The sequence below is a fragment of the Mytilus trossulus genome, chromosome 14, assembly GCF_036588685.1.
Source record: "Mytilus trossulus isolate FHL-02 chromosome 14, PNRI_Mtr1.1.1.hap1, whole genome shotgun sequence".
NCBI lineage: Eukaryota > Metazoa > Mollusca > Bivalvia > Mytilida > Mytilidae > Mytilus > Mytilus trossulus.
The window spans coordinates 15,386,835-15,408,296 of NC_086386.1; the positions used below are offsets into that span (position 1 = coordinate 15,386,835).

A 21,462-nucleotide genomic window follows, 5' to 3' on the forward strand; every position below is an offset into this window, starting at 1 on the left:
TGTTGTAAAATGATTCAATATTAGTGTAAATATTTAATAACTGACGATTGCATTCTTAAAAAAAACATATTCAGTAGAATAACAGGAGACTAGCTATGTAAAAGGTAGAACTAAATTGAGTTTGACATTCAAAATGAGATTGTGTGATATTTCCAAATACTACGATTCTAAATGTAAGTTTAAACATTTGCAATTAAAAAAAAGTATTAACTAGGACTGCTATGAGAAACGACATTTGCAATTAAAAAAAAGTATAAACCAGGACTGCTATGAAAAATGACGTTTTTCGGTCATATAAGGGATCCATAAAACCAGTGTAAATCTTCTTTTTTTGTAAAACGAAATAGATGTGGTTTGTTTAACAATGAGACACCTCTCCACATGACTGTTAAAAATATTAATTAATATTTTGCTCGTAGATTGTTAAGTTGTGTCAGTTAATATAATGATATAAGCTTGCATCAAAGCTAATTAATAGCATGCTATATAAGCATTACATATTGCCAAATAGGATGCTCACTATAACCATGATAATAACTTATATAACATTATATGTATTGTCTTTAAAACTTATCAAATATATTACTTTTGGTAAAATGAATATATTCTATAAGTCTAGACTTGTTTGTTAAATAAATAATTCTTTCTCATCCATACTATTTTCGATATGGCACTGTTCAAAGTTAAATATGTTATATATATATATACATTTTTTGTAAATATAAACATATATATTACGAACTTCGTCTTTGATTTCTAGTACATTTTTTTGTCGATTACAGGGCTCTTTTTTATGTTAGTTTTCTCGTTTGAATTGGTTTACATTGTCTTATCGGGGCCTTTTATAGCTGACTATGCAGTATGGGCTTTGCTCATTGTTGAAGGCCGTACGATAACCTATAGTTGTTAATGTTTGTGTCATTTTGGTCTTTTGTGGATAGTTGTCTCGTTGGCGATCATACCATATCTTCTTTTTAATATCTTTTTGTATAATTGATAACACATGCTAGAGGTTGTCAAAACGAAACATATTGGGTAGATTATACAAAAAGAAAGAATCGTTATTTGAATTGACAATAAACATATAAAATTTAGACCTTTGGTGTTCTTCTTTTTTACAATCCATGATTGCAGAGACTCCCACACTTCCTAACATTATGTTAATTAAGTAAACATAAATGTGCAAACAATATAGTGACATGCATAATGTTGGTTGTAACTCACCCATTGTAGTGTATTAAAGCACAAGTAAACGTTCCTGTCCACACTGTTTTGCTTATACATTCGTAATCTGAAAGATATATATAAAATTAATGCAGAATGATATATGGGCCATCGCTTGTAAATATGCATGAGTCAATGTAATAATTTTAAAAGTGACGCCACCTAATCTCGAACTTGATCTGTATTTTGTGGTAAACAGCATTGTATGTAAGTTGTATAACAATTTAATAAGGCAAACTAAAGTTGAAAAACTAAAAACGAATAATAAAGCAACTTATATGTTCATAAAGAAGCAAAATTCATGAACAGTACACGTGGAACCACCTAATTTATACTTGAACACCTTTATATTATTTAAATGTACATTTATTACTCATATTTAACTTTTTTCAATCTAATCAACATGCGTATTCACAAGATGAACACTATTCATAAAAGTTTCACAAGGTATTTATTGGCAAGTGCATAACAAATACCAGTTTGAGCATGAGAAAAAGTGAAAACGATACATTCCATGAACAAAATAGAAATCCAGAATTTTATTCAGTGACCACGCAGCTCATATTAAAGGCAAAACAAGAAAGCCACAGAACACTTAAGGGCAACAATTGCATTCATTTTGAAGTGAGAAGTAATAGTGATTGCATGTTATTAATCATTGGAAGACAATGAATACTAGAAAATGGAGCTATCACCTTTGTCAATAATTGGGTTCAACTACAATTATTGACAAAGAAAGCTAACTCAATGATATTTTAATGAATGAGGGTTTAGATGGGGCAAATGATTAAAGAATAATGCCCTGAAAAAATAAAGATTAGAGAATAACGGGCAAATAAAATGAAGATTAGAGAAATGCCTGGTCTAATTTTGTGAAGATAAGAGAATAAAGGGGTTATTTTTTTTTTAAAGATTAGAGAAAAAAGGGGTGAAAATTAAATATTTACAGAATAACAGACCCTCCCTCCAGACCCTCATAGGTACTAGATTCGTTTACTCTGCAAAATAAATGTAATAAATTAATAGTTGATTATAAGGTTATCGTTGCAATCATATACATTACACTGTTACCACAACAATCACCATGAAATATATTTCATCGAAAAAATTATTGAAATGTTCATTGATAGGAGGTATTGAATATATGGTTCAAATTGAATGCTCTTTTTTTATTTAAAAATAATGATATATTCTGGAAAATTGATAACTATCAAGACTACTCAATCAGGGTTCTATTAGCATTAAAGCATTCTTAAAAGACACAAATGACCGATGATATTTACCAGGCGTCATGATAAAACCAAGAGGACATGGTTTTTTGTAACACGAACAGTCTTCCTTTGAAGGTACACAGTAACAACTTTGTTCTGGCTTTATAATAAAGGCATAACTCCTTGTGTAGTCACAGCGACACTGTCTGTCAGAATCAGCTGTTCCCTCAGTATGGATAACTTGTCCTTCTTCTTTACAATATGTCTTTTCAAAGATACATGCTGACATTCCATTCGTAGAAAAGGAAAATGGCTGATATCTGATACCTTCGCAATCTCTTCGATCAAGATCGCCAACAATAACTAGTTTGTGTCCTGTCATAAAAAAATATAATACTATATAACTAATATCATTGTTTATGGTTTAATTTTCTTAATTTGATAACATGTTTATCCCTTTATATGAGGTTAACGTCATTCGAGCACTGCAAAGAAGACGTGATTCGAACAACACATTATTTGTTATTAGATGCGAACCCTTACATTAAAGTTCCTTGATTTTATAGACAATGTAGAAATAACATGATAGTGAAATCACACATTAACTTTTACATTGTAAGTTTCCAGACTATATAAACTGGTTCATCACTTAAATTAATATTCGTTGCCAAATTTTGCAGTTATAAAGGCCATATATAACACCTCATGCTTACAAAACATAAAAGCGTGTTTGCTATATTGAGAGATCGAGTATAGCTTAACTTAAGGATTTGTAAACAAAGGGAAGAAGGGTAATCAAGTATCATTTTTGTTGCTTTGAATCCTAAGATAAAAAAAAACATTTTTTCTGATCAAAATTACACACGTACTCCTTCTGTTCATAAGACTTTGGTCTGACTGACTTTAAAGTTTTGTTCGACCCGAAGTCTCTCAATGAAGGCAAAGACGCTACCGGTTTAACAGAAAATATGTGATGCTTCAAAATGTATTTGATACAGATATTGTGTGTGCAATTTATATATCTGTGTACGGAATATTATCTAATAAATACCGTAAATTATCATATGTGACCACCTCCTGCATTGTTCGTTCGATGTTTAATTCGCATATAGACAGGTTTTAAAAAATCTACATAACCTTAAATTACGTATTCGCAATAGGTATATTCGAATAAAAAAATATGGATGAAATTGTACTAGTTTTCTTCCAAGAAAAAACACACACAGGTTATTTCGTGTCGATGATTGTTTTCGTAGAAGTGTATTAACACGTTGCGAACATCGTAAAGTATCTAGTTAATATACAATAAATTAACATATATAAAGAGTGACTGATAATATTTCAATTTCTGTAATCAAAACACAGGTAACAAACCTGCTGGATCATTATACGATCTCGTGTCACAAAATTCTTCAAACTCATCAGTATTTTCATCAAATAAACAGTGATAACCCTCAGAAATGTTACATTGACTGGCAGCTCTCAATTTCCATTCAGTTCGGGATGGACATTCAAACTCAGAGTAGCTTAACACTGGTGTTGTTACAATAATCTATAAATAGAACAACTGTTATGAATTACAAACACCATTAACGACTGAATAAAGAAGAGAAAAATAAATTCAATATACGTATAAGCGATGCGGTATGATTATCTAAATGTAGATCAATGTTCATCAAAAACGTGATGAGTCGCATATATGAAGGATTAAACATTGTCTTTTCAAGTTAAATGTTTAAGTTGCAATAAACTGTTTATCCTAAAAGTTTTGTTGCACGCGGTCGTTTAAAAAGTTTTAATTGAAATCAACATGAATCCTAGGGGATAATGTTATTATTTTTCAAACGTTACAAAATCTAGATTCCTAAAATTCCAATTTTGTAGAAACATTACGACTTTGGCACGATTTGTTGATTAAAATGTATTGAAAGTTCTGTTTATTATTGTTATATTAAGGTTGTTGATATTAAACTGTTATTGTTGATATCATTTTTTCGAGCAGACCAATGAAATTAGTTTCTTTAAATTGAACACTTTCACAATTCAATATAAAAAAGAAGATGTGGTACAATGGCAAATGAGATATTTATACACAGGCAAAATTAGCTCACATGAATTTCTCATGAATCTCACGTGAATTCACATGAAAAATGTCATGTGAGATTCACCTCAAACGAGCTTATACATGAAACCAACGTGAAATTTTTCATGTGAATTTCACGTAAATTGAGATTCACACGAATCTTACGTGAATTGTTTCACATAAATTTCACCTGAAATTTACCAAAACAAAATGATATTTTTCATGATTTTAATTCAATTTGGAAATTTAGATGTTATTTGACATACTATATCTTAAAACAATCATGTGAATTAAATCACATGAAAACAAATTACATGATTTTCAGGTGAAATTCACACGAGTTTCCAATAAGATTCGCGTGAAACTCACAAAAACTGATTTCATGTGAGTTTCACGTATAAGCTCGTCAGAGGTGAAATTGATGTAAATTTCACGTGAGATTCACATGAACTTAAATTCACGTGAAATTGATGTGAGTGAAATTTGCTTGTGTAGTTTTAATTCAACAAATAAAGATAGTCGGTAAGATACATCCATTACATAGTGTGCTAGTGACCTAATATGGTATATACGGGCCTGGGGTCAGTATATCCATAAAAGGCGATAGCGAACGAGCTTCGCTTTCACTCCATAGGGATGTACTGACCCCATACATATCGTTTTAGGTCACTAGCAAAAATTGTGTATTATATTTTACTAACTAAAGATATTTAAGTTTAAACATATTTTATTTGCTCAAAGCGAAAAAGGATCAGACACAAGTAAAACATACTTATAAAGTCTTCTCCACAATACAATATATATAACAATACAAATTGAACATGAGCATGCATCATATAATATAAACAACATACATATTACTTATCTATACTGAAAAAAGTAAAGGGAATGAGGAAAGAACAACAGAGATTGTAAGTTGATGATGATAAAGATGATGATGTGCGTTTTACCTATGTTGATACTATACTACGAGGAATCTTTTTGATCTCTTTATAAAATTGAATACTTGTTTAAGAATTTGCACATTTTGATCATAGGAAAGAGTTTCTTTTCCAAAAACCAGTAGAGTTAAGTCCAAATCGCAGCCTTCGGGAAGCCAGCTGAGACCATTAAACAGAATAGCCCTTTCATTTAAATAGAAAGGACAATCGAAGAAAAAATGGTACATGTCCTCAATATCCAAACCACATTTACATGTTGGATCAGATATAATGTTAGCTCTAAACAAGTCACAATTCAAGAACGATGCCGAACATCTAAATTGGGTTAATATTATGTTCAATTTTCTTGGACCATATAAATAATGTTTTAAAATAGATTGATTCTCATTTCGAATTTCGTAGTTTTTTAATTCTAGTTTGAATTTTGATAACGAGTCTACATTTCGAACTGATATGTTCAAATTATTCCAAAGTTTAATTGTTGATGGGATAAAGGATTGGGAAGTCAGAGTCAGCCTGCAAAATGGTAAAATGATATCTTGTCCATTTCGCAAGGGATATTGTGTTGTACTTTGAATTTTAGGGGGCACAAGGTTACATAAATATTCAGGGGCATTATTATTCTGAATTTTATAAAATAATTGTAGTTTTCTTCTCTTTCTTCGTTCCTCTAAAGTTTCCCAACCAACCTCTTTTAAGACAGTCTCAGAGTGTGTGTAAACAGGCAAGCCTGTTACAATTCGTGCAGCTTCAAGTTGTAGCTGTTCTAATTTAATTGAATAACCTTTTTCGCAATTGTCCCATACTTCAGTTGCATATTCAACCAGATGCTCCGCAGGGCGTAGCTTTATACGACCGCAGAGGTTGAACCCTGAACGGTTGGGGCAAGTATGGACACAACATTCAAGCTGGATTCCGCTCTAAATTTGGATTGTTATTAAATAGTTGACACAGCATAGGTTTCTGACACAGAATGAATGTATTCAAATGAACTTAAAATTTTTGTTTTCTCTTAGAGCAATTCACTATGCTGTTGAATATTAATCCTCTCAAAAAAATGTTTGAAGAAATTTTCTTTTTATTTATGAAATTTCAAATGAGAAAATTTTAACCCAATTTTTTATTCACATCCCCCTTTCCCTTATTCCAAAACTAATTTCAATTAAAATATTCTAATGGAGTTTGCAACAATTACTACTCATTTAAATACCTGATGTAAAAAAACTGCTTGTTATCACTGAATGGTAAAGATTATTTAAATTTATCAGTTGGTAGTAAAAAGTGAATATACATTGTATATTGTATATAACAAAGATTTAAGTTGATTCTGGACAAAGAAAGATAACTCCAATTAAAAAAAATTCTTGCAGATATTTCTTGCTTACTATACTGGACAAACAAAGATAACTCTTAATTAAAAAAAAAATTGCTATTTCACAATATTGTGAAATTAGATATTTCTTGCCATTGCACAATACTGTGCAATTGAAAAGACTTGCTATTGCACAATACTTATTATAATAATTTTAGATCCTGATTTGGACCAACTTGAAAACTGGGCCCATAATCAAAAATCTAAGTACATCTTTAGATTCAGCATATCAAAGAGGCCCAAGAATTTATTTTTTGTTAAAATCAAACTTAGTTTAATTTTGGACCCTTTGAACTTTAATTTAGACCAATTTTAAAACTGGACCAAAAATTAAGAATCTACATACACAGTTAGATTTGGCATATCAAAGAACCCCAATTATTCAATTTTTGATGAAATCAAACAATGTTTAATTTTGGACCTCGATTTAGGCCAACTTGAAAACTGGGCCAATAATCAAAAATCTAAGTACATTTTTAGATTCAGCATATCAAAGAACCCCAAGGTTTCAATTTTTGTTAAAATCAAACTAAGTTTAATTTTGGACCCTTTGGACCTTAATGTAGACCAATTTGAAAAAGGGACCAAAAATTAAGAATCTACATACACAGTTAGATTCGGCATATTAAAGAACCCCAATTATTCAATTTTGATGAAATCAAACAAAGTTTAATTTTGGACCCTTTGGGCCCCTTTTTCCTTAACTGTTGGGACCAAAACTTCCAAAATCAATACCAACCTTCCTTTTATAGTCATAAACCTTGTGTTTAAATTTCATAGATTTCTATTCACTTATACTAACGCTATGGTGCGAAAACCAAGAAAAATGCTTATTTGGGTCCCTTTTTGGCCCCTAATTCCTAAACTGTTGGGACCGAAACTCCCAAAATCAATACCAACCTTCCTTTTGTGGTCATAAACATTGTGTTTAAATTTCATTGATTTCTATTTACTTTAACTAAAGTTATTGTGCGAAAACCAAGAATAATGCTTATTTGGGCCCTTTTTTGGCCCCTAATTCCTAAACTGTTGAAAATAAAACTCCCAAAATCAATCCCAACCTTTATTTTGTGGTTATAAACCTTGTGTCAAAATTTCATAGATTTCTATTAACTTAAACTAAAGTTATAGTGCGAAAACCAAGAAAATGCTTATTTGGGCCCTTTTTGGCCCCTAATTCCTAAAATAATGGGACCAAAACTCCCAAAATCAATACCAGCCTTCCTTTCATGGTCATAAACCTTGTGTTAAAATTTCATAGATTTCTATTCACTTTTACTAAAGTTAGAGTGCGAAAACTAAAAGTATTCGGACGACGACGACGACGACGACGACGACGACGCCAACGTGATAGCAATATACGACGAAAATTTTTTCAAAATTTGCGGTCGTATAAAAATTGGTCTAATAAATACTAGATATAATTTTTCCAAATTTTGTCGGCTAAGTTGATATTTAAGTTTTCGCAATATATTCAGATGTTTTTAACACTATTTAATATGTTTTCAACATGGTTGTTCCATTTTGCGTCACTTCTAAATGTAACCCCTAGATGCTTATGAGATCGCACAATTGGTATTTTTTTGTTATTCATAGTAAAATTAGGGTCTTTTATCTCATTATTTGAGAACATCATAATTTCTGTTTTTTCAGGATTGAAAGACATAAGCCACTTTCTTGACCATTCATCCAGCTGTCTTAGGTCACGACTAACAACTGACTGTATAAGTTCCTCGTCATGACCCGAGTAGCTGAACGAAGTGTCATCTGCAAATAGTCTGCATAAAGAAGTTAACTGTTCAGCAATATCGTTAATATATATAATAAACAATAAAGGACAAAGAACGGATCCTTGGGGTACACCAGCTGAAACATTGCAAAAAGTAGAGGATGATTCATTAATGATAACCTTTTGTTTTCTTTGGTATAGGTAGCTAGTGAACCAATTTAAAAGATTTCCCTCAATGCCATATGCTTTTATTTTATGTAGTAAGCCAATATGCCAAACTTTGTCAAAGGTCTTCGAAAAATCACAAAAAACAAAACAGCAAATTTCTTTTGTTTCTAGTGCATTTAAGATACAATCATAGATTTCAATTAATTGATGCACTGTTGAATGTTTTGGCAAAAAACCTGATTGGTATTCATAAATTAGTTTGTTATTAAATAGATGATTATATACATGTTTAAAAAAAAAACTCGTTCCATAACTTTCCCCACGCAACTAATTAAAGATATTGGTCTGTAATTAGATGGCAAAGAAGAGTCCCCCTTTTTGAAAATAGCTATTACATTTGCAATTTTCCAGCTGGTTGGATATATACATTGACTTAGGGACTTGTTGAATATAATTTGAAGAGGTATTGCAACTTTATCTGGACAGATCTAGAGCATCCTGTGGCTAATCACATCTGGTCCCGAGGCTTTATTTGGATCAAGAATATTAATCATATCTATAATTTCTTGAGTAGTGACATGTATGTCACAAATTTTATTGTTAGATTTAGTTTCAAATTGTGGTAAGTTGATATTTTCTTCATTTAATTTGGAGATTAAATTAAAATACTTGTTCAAAAGCTCACATTTTTCTTCATCTTTATATGCTATTTCGTCTATTTTTTCGGTATTTATAATATTTTGAAGTGGGGGGATGTTATTTGATCCATTGTTAGATTTGATTAACATTTTCATAATTTTCCAATAAGTTTTTGTATTCGATACATTATTTAGAATGATGTGGTCTAAATTACTTTCTAATTTTTCTTTAGCAACTTTTTTCATATTATTGACCCTATTTCTCTGTCGCTTGTACTTCAAAATATCAGATTGTTTTTTAGATTTAAAAGCCTTTTTTCGTAATCGATCTCTTATGCGTAATTCTCTCCTAAGCTCACTATTGAACCATGGTTTGTCTTTTTTCGTATAGTTACTTGTTTAGTAGGTATGCACTCCCTTGCAATGTTCAGAAAAGTTACAGTAAATATTTCACATAATTCATTAACATCCTTGTCATCGGGAAGAATGGCATGCCAATCTGTTTCATTCATTATTTTCAAAAATTTATCTTTATCCATCTTATCATATATCCACACTTCTCTTTTGAAAGTACGTGACATTGATGACGGACACTCAAGAAATATTACTGCTGCATTGTGATCAATAATATTTGAGGGAATATCTAAAACATCTGATAGATAATATGACATACAGTCACTTATTATAATGGGGTCTAAGAGTGTACTACTTTTATCAGTAACTCTTGTTGCTTTATCAATTACATTTCTTAGATTGAACAAGTCCATAGTTTCAATAAGTTTATTATTATTGACATTAAAGAGATCAGAATTTAGATCACCAGTTATCACTATATTTTCGTTTAATTGAAAGGCAGTTTCTATTGCATGATTTAATCGTGCCCAGAAGTCAGTGTCCGCATTCGGTGGACGATATGAGTGACAAAGAAGGAAGTTTTGACCTTTGGCTCGTATTTCAACCCAAAGTGTTTCATCAAATGGATTTTCTAGTTCGCCTTTTCGGACGATACCGATATCATCTTTCACATAAATCATTAATCCACCACCAAAGTTGTTTCAATCTTTCCGTATAATGTTATTGAAGGAATCTAATTTTAATTGATCTTCAGATACACTAGGATCTAAATGTGTTTCTGTTACAGCCAGGACATCAAATTCGTCAGTGAAATTATTTAAGAATTCTAATTTGTTTCTAATACTACGGATATTTAAATTACATATTGATATGGATTTATCGATTTCACTAAATCTGACACTAGAGGGTGTACTCGATATGTTATTTTCATCTGGACCAGGGTTTGGTTCAATATTTCCGACAATAAGAATAAAATGAAGCACAACCAACAGAAAGATAATGTCAATCTTTGGATGTATAGACTGTAGACATGCTAGTGAAAGAACATAAAAGGAGCAATGTAAGTTAATTTTTAGTATTTCTAAATAAGTATAATAGTTATAATTTATAAAAGTACTACTTTTCCTCTTGCTACATGTACAATGAAATAAGCCAATGGCTGTCCTGTAATCCTTAATGCTGACTCCCATAATGTTTAGGGGGTTCAGATATTAAGTCTAACGCCATTTTTCGTATGGTAACTTGCACACATCATCATCATCAGAAAAAATAGAGAAAGTAAATATAAAACAAGAAAAATAAAAAATAATGGTGATGGAAAAACAAACGGATTTCAGAAGGATACCTGGAGTCATACTGGATGATAAAAATGGGATTTTGCTTAACTTTTACTATTTTTATAAATCAGTGTGAACCGTGATCTAGCCACTATATTTAAAAGACAAATTATATGAGCTGTAAAGTTCAAACATACTGTTGGTTTATAAAAGACGAATACCTACCAATATGGTAATAGTATTAAACACTTTATACTTGCAACTTGAGTATACAGTTTTACATGATATGTATATATATAAATCAAACATAAATATTATGTACAATTGTGTGTGCACACAATACTATTTTGTAAAGAATTTAATCAGTATCTCCTGGTTTCCTTTAATAGTGTTTAATTACAACAATAAGATTTTTTTACAGACAAAACTATGTACACGGAGAATATATTTGTACATTTACATGCATTCGATTATTTCTTACTATCATATTTTGGTTCGTGTTTGGGTTAGGCAAGGGCGGTCTGTTTGACTTTTATATTTTTAAAAACTTCTTTTGATCAAAATCGACATTTTTCGTTAATAGATTTATTTAATTACAAGCTATAAAAATGTACAATTAAGCTGATATGATTATAAGCAAAGTTGTCGAGAGAAGAACCGAACATGTGTACGTTCACTATAGAATGTCAAATTTACACTGCTTTTTGTTTTTATTTTGAGTGATTGAGAAACGGTAATTTTATCAACTGTTGAAAAGATCTTACGATATGTAAGACCATTTTACTACTTAGCCAATTTGGGATGACCGTTTTTATAGTTGTCATGATGTGGAAACATATTTTTGGGATTTTATTTTATTATTGAATTACAGACTTTGGTTGTATTTTGGCCACCAGAACAACTAGAAGAAAATCCGCTAAACGGTTATAAAGTGTAATTAATTTAACCGTTATTAGAGCATATATAACAGGGAGGAAAACAGAACAAAACAGAACAAAATGAACTAAACATGAAAATAATTAAATCAAACATAAAAAAAAACAAAAAAACACACACACACAAAAAGCCCACATATAACAAACAAACAGTGTCTAGGTTATAAAGTATTAGTAAACTTTTTTTTAAACTTTTGTTGATAAGATATCAAATTTTAAAGCTTGAATAAATCAGTTTTTGTACTGAACTGTACTGTAACAGTTGTATAAAAGACTAATCTTCAAAGATAACATACATTAGCAAAATATTATCTTAGATAGATTCTTTAATTTAAAACTGACTGTGTAGTGCATTTGTTTTAGAGATATCTAGTTCAAATGTGTAACTATAAAATAGTGATATTGATATATTGAAAACGAGTTTTAACAAGTTTAAATACTTGGTTTTGGGTAAAAGTTATCAAAAGTATAAATTGGGTTAAACAATTGTAACACAAATTCCAAAAGCATAACGGGTCATTTAGATGTGATTAAAAGTAAAGGTGCGTATCAATTCAAGAAGTTTCAACAGATATATGTAATGAACAATTATCGTTATAATGTATGTGTAGTAATGTAGATACCTTGTACATGTCTTAGGTCGTGTATTAGCTATAAACCATGATATGTTAAAATACTTACAAAAAGTAGACTCAACCAATTGAAGCAAAACATGTTGTATTTTTCACCCATAATTGTAAATCTGAAAGACAAAATACTATTCAGATTCCATAAATTATAATTCAACATCGTGTCATGGTACAAGATAATCTCATCTTAACGTTTATTGCATATTTAATGTACGCAATGAATATACAACTGCAGATTTGTTTTGTTTCGTTCTTTTGCAAGAGTAATATAAACAACAAACAAACAATTGAAATTTGAAATTTGGCTGATTATTTGTCTTGGCATTTATTCAACAATATTCAACAATATAAACCAACAAACAACCAACATCAAGAAACTGGCCAACAAGTTAAAACTTGATGACAATTGGTCACTGAAGGTAAACCAATAGTAAATGCATAACAATTTCTAGCTGCTGGACAGATCCATAACAGCTTAATGAACGATATTTGAATAAATCACTGCCTGTTGAATCATTTTGATGATGACATCCAACGCACTTTCATTATTGAACGGAATGCCATGACGATAGACACTTTTTTGTTATTCCTGCAAATTCCTTGAAAATTCATGTTTCATTGAATTTGCCGATAAATATTTAAACGTCTGACACTTTTGATAGTACATAACAATCTAATAGGAACATTCAAAACATTTGGACATATTCACCATGTAATCTGAAAAATAAACTAAAAACAGCAGCAATTTTGTTTGTTAAAGGGAGGGATGGTGGGTTGTGCTATCTTGAAAAATACTCGTGGAATGAAATTTAGCGGAAGCACGTGCTTATATATGACCAAAGTCAACGAGGCGCTTCAAAGCATATTCTTTCGTATGTTTAAATATATGGTTGTAACTTGTAATTATTTAAATGGCAAAACGTATATAATGGACTGACGACGTACATTCGAAACACAATAAACAGCTTAATGTATTTTTAATGCAATAAATCAATTTAGTCATTAGATCATTAAATTTTATTAACTTCAATATTAAACATCAATTTATAACCTATGATAAAATATTTTTAATCAAATCTCAAGAGGTTTTGTTTGATGAGATAAACATGTATGCGTTTAATATGAGACGAAACTATCTCATTTCTGTAGCCGAAAAAAATAATCATAGAATAACTAATCGAACAATTCAAATAGAGAACAATAGTCAACGAGTAAAAGAACAACACATTAACTCACGAATGCATTCTTAAAAGGGCATTGTTTGATTATTTGGCTAAACAGAAATATCTCAATTTACCATATTGTAGACTTACTTTTCTTAGATGTTTTATAGTATGAATATGGAATGAAAGTAATGCATTATTGCTGCTTTTGTTAGACAATAAAAATCTCTTACCTGTAAGAACAAAATAAACCAAAACGATACGCACAGTCAACGTTATATGTGATAATGTGGCCATATCGTCATGTTTCATTGTTGAGTGTATAAAGATATCTTAATTAAGAACACTCCAAATGAACACTTAAAGAGACATATCTTATATCTAGTATATTTTTCGGTCATAATTTTTTGTTAATGTAAGTAGACGTTGATGAGATCATCATTAAAAGAAAATAGAAAATTGTCCAACTAAAACCTAACACCCAGAATGTCAACATCCACCACAAGTTTACAGACATTCTAGATGAACACGAGCTTTAGACGAACACGAGTGGTACCTGGCCTATCAACAATGACATTGTCTCTATTGAAGTGGACATAATACCATCAAAATTACAAAAGAAACCAAGAAAGATCCTCTTTACAAAAAGTCAAAATGGCAAAATGTGAAAGACGACTTCAGAATATTAAATTCACGGCCAAATCACTCCATGATAACCTTTCCTCCTTGTAAATGACATCTGGAACCTATTTGTAACATCACTTGAAGATAGCGTTGATAAAAACTTACCAACTAAGACTACTCGTAAAAGGATAACTGCCTATGGATAAACACAGACCTAGGAAGAAGGGACAGAACATACAAGAAGAAAAGAGAAAATCGTGAGATAAAAAAAAATACTGCTTCATATAAAGACCTAAAGAGCAAACCCAAGAGAGAACTTAGAATTAAGCTATAAATATTAACTACTCATTATTCATCCTTATAACGCTATCTATTTCAAAAAGAGAATTTCTAGTTTATTCTCTTTTTTCAATGTTTTCTATTTGTGTAAACAAAAACCTCCAACAACAATTTAACTGCCATGATTGTAACACTACATATATATATAATTATGTTTGATGATGGTATCAAATAACACTATACAACAAAACTTTGAGAACAATCTCAAGAAATATACACGTGGTACTTTACATGACCAAGACACGTAGAAATTATTTTAACAAGTATTTGGGAAATTTCCCCATAATGTTGATAACAAGTCAGATATCAATAGTTTGGGAAATTTCACCAAAAAAGATGATGACAACAGAAATCAATAGAATGGGGAAATTTCTCTAAAAATATGTTTACGAAAAAGAAATCAATAAAATGATGAAATCGCCACTAAATGATGAAATTTTAAAAGAAATCAATAAAAATTTGTAAGGGTTTCTCGCCTACTTTTGCTGTAAATTGCAGGCTCAACAAAAATGAGGAAAAAAATCAATAAAAATATTCCTCTCGATACAATCTTCTGATTTTAAGAAGCTTCTGTCCAAGTTTGGTTAAAATCCAGGATAGTTTATGAATCTGATAAATGTTTTAAAAACAACTGCAGACTGTACATGTATGTATGGTTAACTGGCAGAAAATATAAGTTCATTTAAAAGAAAAATACGGAAAAAATGGATTTATTTTTTTACAAAATTTACTTCTGGATACTATTTTATGATCATAATTGATCTTCTGTCCAACTTTGGTACAAACCCAGGATAGTTTAAGAAAGTTATTAAAATTTTAAAAACTTTAACAACAGGGTAAATGTAATGTTTCCCCGCAGAAAAACTAAGTCCATTTAAAAGTAAAATATGGCAAAAACGGATTTATTTTTTTACAAAATTTACTTCTGGATACTATCTTATGATCATAAACAAGCTTCTGTTCAAGTTTGGTTGAAATCAATTATAGTTTAAAAAAGTTATTAAAATTTCAAAAACTTTAACCACAGAGTGAATATTTGTTGACGCCGCCGACGACGCCGACGACGACGGAATGTAGGATCGCTTAGTCTCGCTTTTTCGACTAAAGTCGAAGGCTCGACAAAAAGGGAAAATTTCCCCTTAAATGACGATGACCAAAAAGAAGTCAATAGAAAGGAGAAATCTCCTAGAAAAAATGATAACTAACAAGAAATCGATAGAATGGTGGAATTTCCCTAAAAAAATGATAACGGAAACGAAATCACTAAAATGGGGAAATTTTCCCAAAAAATTGATAACCAAAAAGAAATCAAAAGATGAATTGTATATTACTTTTAACTAAACACCTAGATGGACCGAGCCTATGAACATTCAAAAACAACCTTTACACAAGCCTTGTATATCATAGAAATAAGTCATTTAGGATCAATGTATTTATATATTCTGTGACTGTATCTTACATTAATTTGCAGGATCCTTTACTATAGATAATTTAGCTGATCTGTAACAATAACATCTTCATGCCTTATATATCATGTACTGTAGTACGCCGCTAGATTAAAACTGACGAGGAAAGGTAACACATGGCCAGCGAAAGCTCTATTATTGTACAGCCCAGGTGGTCGTGTGGTCTAGCGGGACGGCTGCAGTGCAGGCGATTTGGTGTCACGATATCACAGTAGCATGGGTTCGAATCCCGGCGAGGGAAGAACCTAAAATTTGCGAAAGATCTTTAGATTAATATAACAAAGAAGTGTATAAAGTTTTAAGCAATAATCATAAATTATTTTTGAGATACGGCGCAACATGTAAAAAAAACTCCCCCTTTTTTTTACAAAATACTCAATAACTCAAAAATGAAATTTTGAATCATCACCAAAAAGTATACAGATCTTTAGATTAATATAACAAAGACATGTGTAAAGTTTTAAGCAATAATCATAAATCGTTTTTGAGATATGATGCGACATGTTAAAAAACCCTCCCCCTTTTTTACAAAATACTCAATAACTCAAATATGAAATTGGAATCAACTTGAATAGTCTTTTTGCCAAACCCAAAAATAGCGGAAATGGTATCATAACCAGTTAAAGCATGAACTGCAGGGAGAATGTTAGCTAGCAAAGGTGAAAGAGATTCACTTAACTCATGGATTGGTATATACCTTCTACAGTCCCTAAGAGAATTAGTTGATCCCGTCAAAACCCACCTTTGTTCAGTCCACACAAGAACCTTAAAATAATGAACACAGAGCACAAGCACATCTGTATCGAAACACTTGACTATGATTCGTCCCCTTCTATTCAACTGCTAAATTTTATCAGAGTGTATAACATGAAGCAAGATTCTTGTGTCTGCTTCTTCGTGCGAATAGAAAAGTCTGGGAGACCGATTTCATGCTCATTAGAGAGTTGTCGCACTATTTCTGGATTTAAACTAAATATTTATTTTCCTCCTGGAATATATCAGACAAATTGCTGCTCAGATAATAACCAAGGAAAGTAATCAGAGCTTGCTTGTTTTTGTTGTTTGATAGAAATTCTTTCCAGTCTGGAACAGTTCGGCTTTCACCGATATGATCAACTTTTAGCGTAGTTGTTGTTGCCGATCGTCTATGTCGCTCTGCTGATTTTATGGAGTGTTCAGTGTCATAGCGATCGAAGACAGCAACAACCTTGTCTGTAAATCGGAAGCATGATTGTACCTGCATAATGTAAGATTTGGCCAAGTCTCCACATGTTAAGATCCTTTTAACATCAAATGACTGAACTGAGTTCATGCAATCTCTTATTAGTACGGTACCACTGTGGTCGAATGAAGGAATGTTAGAAACTGATCCTACTAAATTTTCCAATTCATGGGCAAGATCAGACATATTTGTCTTCCTCATACATTTGTTGTCATAGTTTCATCGTCATGAAATAATGCAGTGGGAATGGGACAAATTGAATAGGACAAAACAGTTTCCACAGGTACGTCATCTCTACATTTAATTAGAGATAGTGCACGTCTAAACACAAGCTCGGGATTCAAATGACCTTTTACAACTTGCCCAGATTTGCATTTAAGTTGTACTTTGGGGTTCATATCTTCAAAGGTCTTTAGTCCTGATCTTTGAATGGGATTATAGTAAATGCTACTTGCCTTGTCTGTTGATAGAGATGACTCAACAAATATCTTCATTTTAGTTCTTCCAGTTTCAACTGATTTTAACAGTGAATCTTCAATATCGTTAGTAATGCTTAAAATGGTCTTTCGGTAACACATATACGAATATTTATTTAGTTATATGTTAAAACACGACTTGTGTTTTGGCAACTCAAATGTTCTTGTGCATATTTATATAAGACTAGGAAAAAAAGTCACCGGAAAAAAAGTCACGATATATGTTAGAGTAAAATTATTTATGAACATGAAAATGTCGCTACGTATATATATGCAATAAATAATTAAACTCTTAAAGACCTTCCGTCTAGCAAGCCCAAACGGGTCATCGACTGTAGCCAACGTACACCCCACGGGCGTACATTTATATTTTTATTTTTTATATTCTCAAACTAAGTATTTATATATACACTAGAACACACCCGTTATATCGCGGGTCTGTGACTGAATTAAAGAATATAACTATGCGTAAGCCTTATTTTAGTATGTGTGATGTCATCTGATAAAGTCAAGCCGATTATAAGATGCACAGTTTTCTCTGCTTTCATCATCTTCAAAGTTCTGTTTAAACCCGTCGACCTGGAACTTATCAATTATTGGTATTACTAATTTTATTTGGAAAACAAAAGCCTTGAAAAGAGCCTGGAAAGGAGAATTGTTTAGTCAACAGCATTTTCCTTTATGAGTTATAAATAAAGTTGAATTATTTGATTCGCTGTTTTACGTCATTCCGGATAACAAATTGAAAACTGTACATGCTGTACCTATACGCCTTATTTTAAGTCAAGATTTTTATCATTCGTATTGTCATCTTAGAAAGCCATACTGATTAAAATACTACAATCGGGAACATTGTGAGTGACAATGATTGAATTTAGTAGTGTCCACCCTGTGATTACGACCCTCGTATATAGCAAAAACATAAATACAGTAATTGGTGGTGCGCCTGTCAGATGCGGAACGTACAGAAAAGGTAATAGGTAACAGGTGAATATACTAATGGTATCGGTATTGGATTCGACCCGAAACTTCTTAATTATTGGCAATATCAGGTATGTGGAAAACAAAAGGTCTGGAGTGGTGTAATAATTTTTTAGTCAACAGCATTGTACTATATTAGTTATATATAAAGTTGAATTCTTTGATTCATCGTTTTTACGCGATGACGGCTGACAAATTGGACCTCGTAATTTTAGTATTGTTACGAATATGGTATTATATCAACAGTTTATTCGGAACTATATGTTCTTGGCTTTTACCCTTATACATTTACACTACTACGTCATACCAAGGAATTCTGGGATTCCCCATGGATTATTAGGCAGTCATTACCCACGGGGGGGGGGGGGTCTCTTCCTATATAAAGGTAACATACATGTATGTGCAGCTGGAATGGGTCCCTTTTTTGATCCGTCAAATATATCAATGGGGTGCAATTTTACCGAGGAAATATATCAATAGGTAATAATTGACCGATTGTGATATATCAATGGGTGATAAATATATGAATGGGTTATGATTTCGCTGTGAAATATATGTATAGGTAGAGATTTCACAATTATTCAATATATGAATGGGGGTATTTTTAAAATCCCAGCTGCACACCTGTACCCAAAATCCCATGTTGAGACTCCCCCGTGTCATTACCCAAGTTGTTATCCAGATCGGACGTCCCAGATTGACGAGCGGCCTAAAAGACGACTTATGACTCAAGCATAGAATTATGATATTATAGGTAATATACTACATACACATACCCCTATAAAATCATTACAGTATTATACAGTCATTCACAAAAAATGGGTACAATTACAAAATTACAGTGTCGCCGGCAAATAACCACAAAATGCAAGCTTAACATATGTCGCAGATAATCTTTTTCATGTTCTTAGTGATTAATATGTATACTAAAATAAAATTATATTCTTTTGTGATGTAAATCGTAAATATATTTGTGTGATTTTCTATTCAATATACGGAAATCACACCGTAATTCCGAATGTCGCCAAGAAAAACTCCAAATATCGGTGTGAATTAAAATACTTCATTTCATCTAAATCATGATTAGATTTGCATTTTTTATTTGACACTATATTGATTTTTATCAACAAAAATATTTTAGAATCAAAAGTTATAATATACACTTTGATTTACCCATTAAACCAATGTCGCCGATAAACGTATAACCTACCGTACGTAACGTATCTTTAGGTACAGTCAAAACATATTTATATGATTGGATATCATGCCCAAACTGACTTTAAGCAAAGTTGATACATCAAATATTAAAATCCTGCCTTTAACTTTTATTGCAATGAAACGAAAAATAAAAAAAAATCTTCTTTTTCTCTTTTTTTCGATTGTCGCATATAAGAATCTAACCTACGTAACGCGTATTTTAGAAAAGCTATTACCTGTATATGATAATACAATCAATGCTGTGTATACGTATTATCATTGAAGTGTCAAGGTTATAACCTGTACACATTCTCTTCATTTAAGATCATATTACGCATCACTAGAAATGTAGGTTTTTGTAGCTTTTTACCGCGCACATTCCGACCCATTTATAGTATAACCGTATACATACATTTGCTGCTTGCTTACTGATCGAGGCCCCGGATGGAGGTGAACATGAAATTATCGATGTAACATATTTATCATGTCAAAATTGTAATTATAGATAAATCATACTTACCGATTTTAAGATGTAATACGGTTTATTGAGAATCAAATATGTTCACATAACCAAATATGAAAAGTCTTTCTATATTATAACCAATCCGTATGAGTGTTTTCGTCGTCGTGCACACAGCCATTCCACATATATATCTATTTTAGAAATAGGTATTTCCCGAAATTCTAAAAATAGTTTTATATTATGTACATGCTCTTATCGAAGTAGATTTATCGTTCAGAGCATAGGGTTAACTAATTATCTAACGGCAAATAATGTTCAACGCTGTCACAAACACAAGCAAAGTGCATGCATCCGAAGCGCTTTTCCTGCATCTGCATCAGAAACGATAAAAGGCGAATATTTGGTAGACATGATCATCCAATATAAGAGTGGGCGTATTTTTAGAAAATTGATATTTAAACACGTATTGTCTTATGAACAGAAGAAAGTTACAGAACGATAGAACTTATAGGCCCTTTTATGTAAATATTTTGTTATGCAAAAACACATTTTTTTTAATGACCGTAAAACAACCGTTAAGGAAATCAGGTTACTAAAATAGAGGGACTGACAAGTCAATTATTTATCCTCTCATTCCCACATCGCCACTTTTTTACTCATATTGTCTAGAACTACTTCGATTTTACCCCTTTTACATTTATCAAAAGTTTGTCCTTGAATTCCCTCTTTTTTAAATTTGAAGTGCACATACACACACACCAACACACACACACACACACATAATATATATACATGTAGACATGTATACTGACCGACTTTAGAAACGCAACACTAGATTATTGTTTTTTGTAATTTTTAAATGAATGTGTCACCGTCAAAAGCGAGGACTGCCTGTTACAAACGCCAAAATGATTATCAGAAAGGTCAACAAATTCTGTCTGACATGTTTTGGGCTCTGGTTTACGCCTTC

General features: G+C 31.5%; 1 protein-coding gene across 1 annotated transcript; it reads right to left on the reverse strand.

The window, feature by feature from the left end:
* Positions 1-1,220: 1,220 nt before the first annotated feature.
* On the reverse strand, positions 1,221-20,670 carry LOC134697505 (uncharacterized). The gene is made up of 5 exons (XM_063559784.1): positions 20,550-20,670; positions 12,614-12,674; positions 3,810-3,987; positions 2,508-2,810; positions 1,221-1,291 (listed from the first exon to the last, which is right to left on the reverse strand). Exons 2-5 carry the CDS (start codon positions 12,662-12,664, stop codon positions 1,221-1,223), a joined length of 603 nt encoding a protein of 200 aa, XP_063415854.1. The 5' UTR covers positions 12,665-12,674; positions 20,550-20,670.
* Positions 20,671-21,462: the final 792 nt, after the last annotated feature.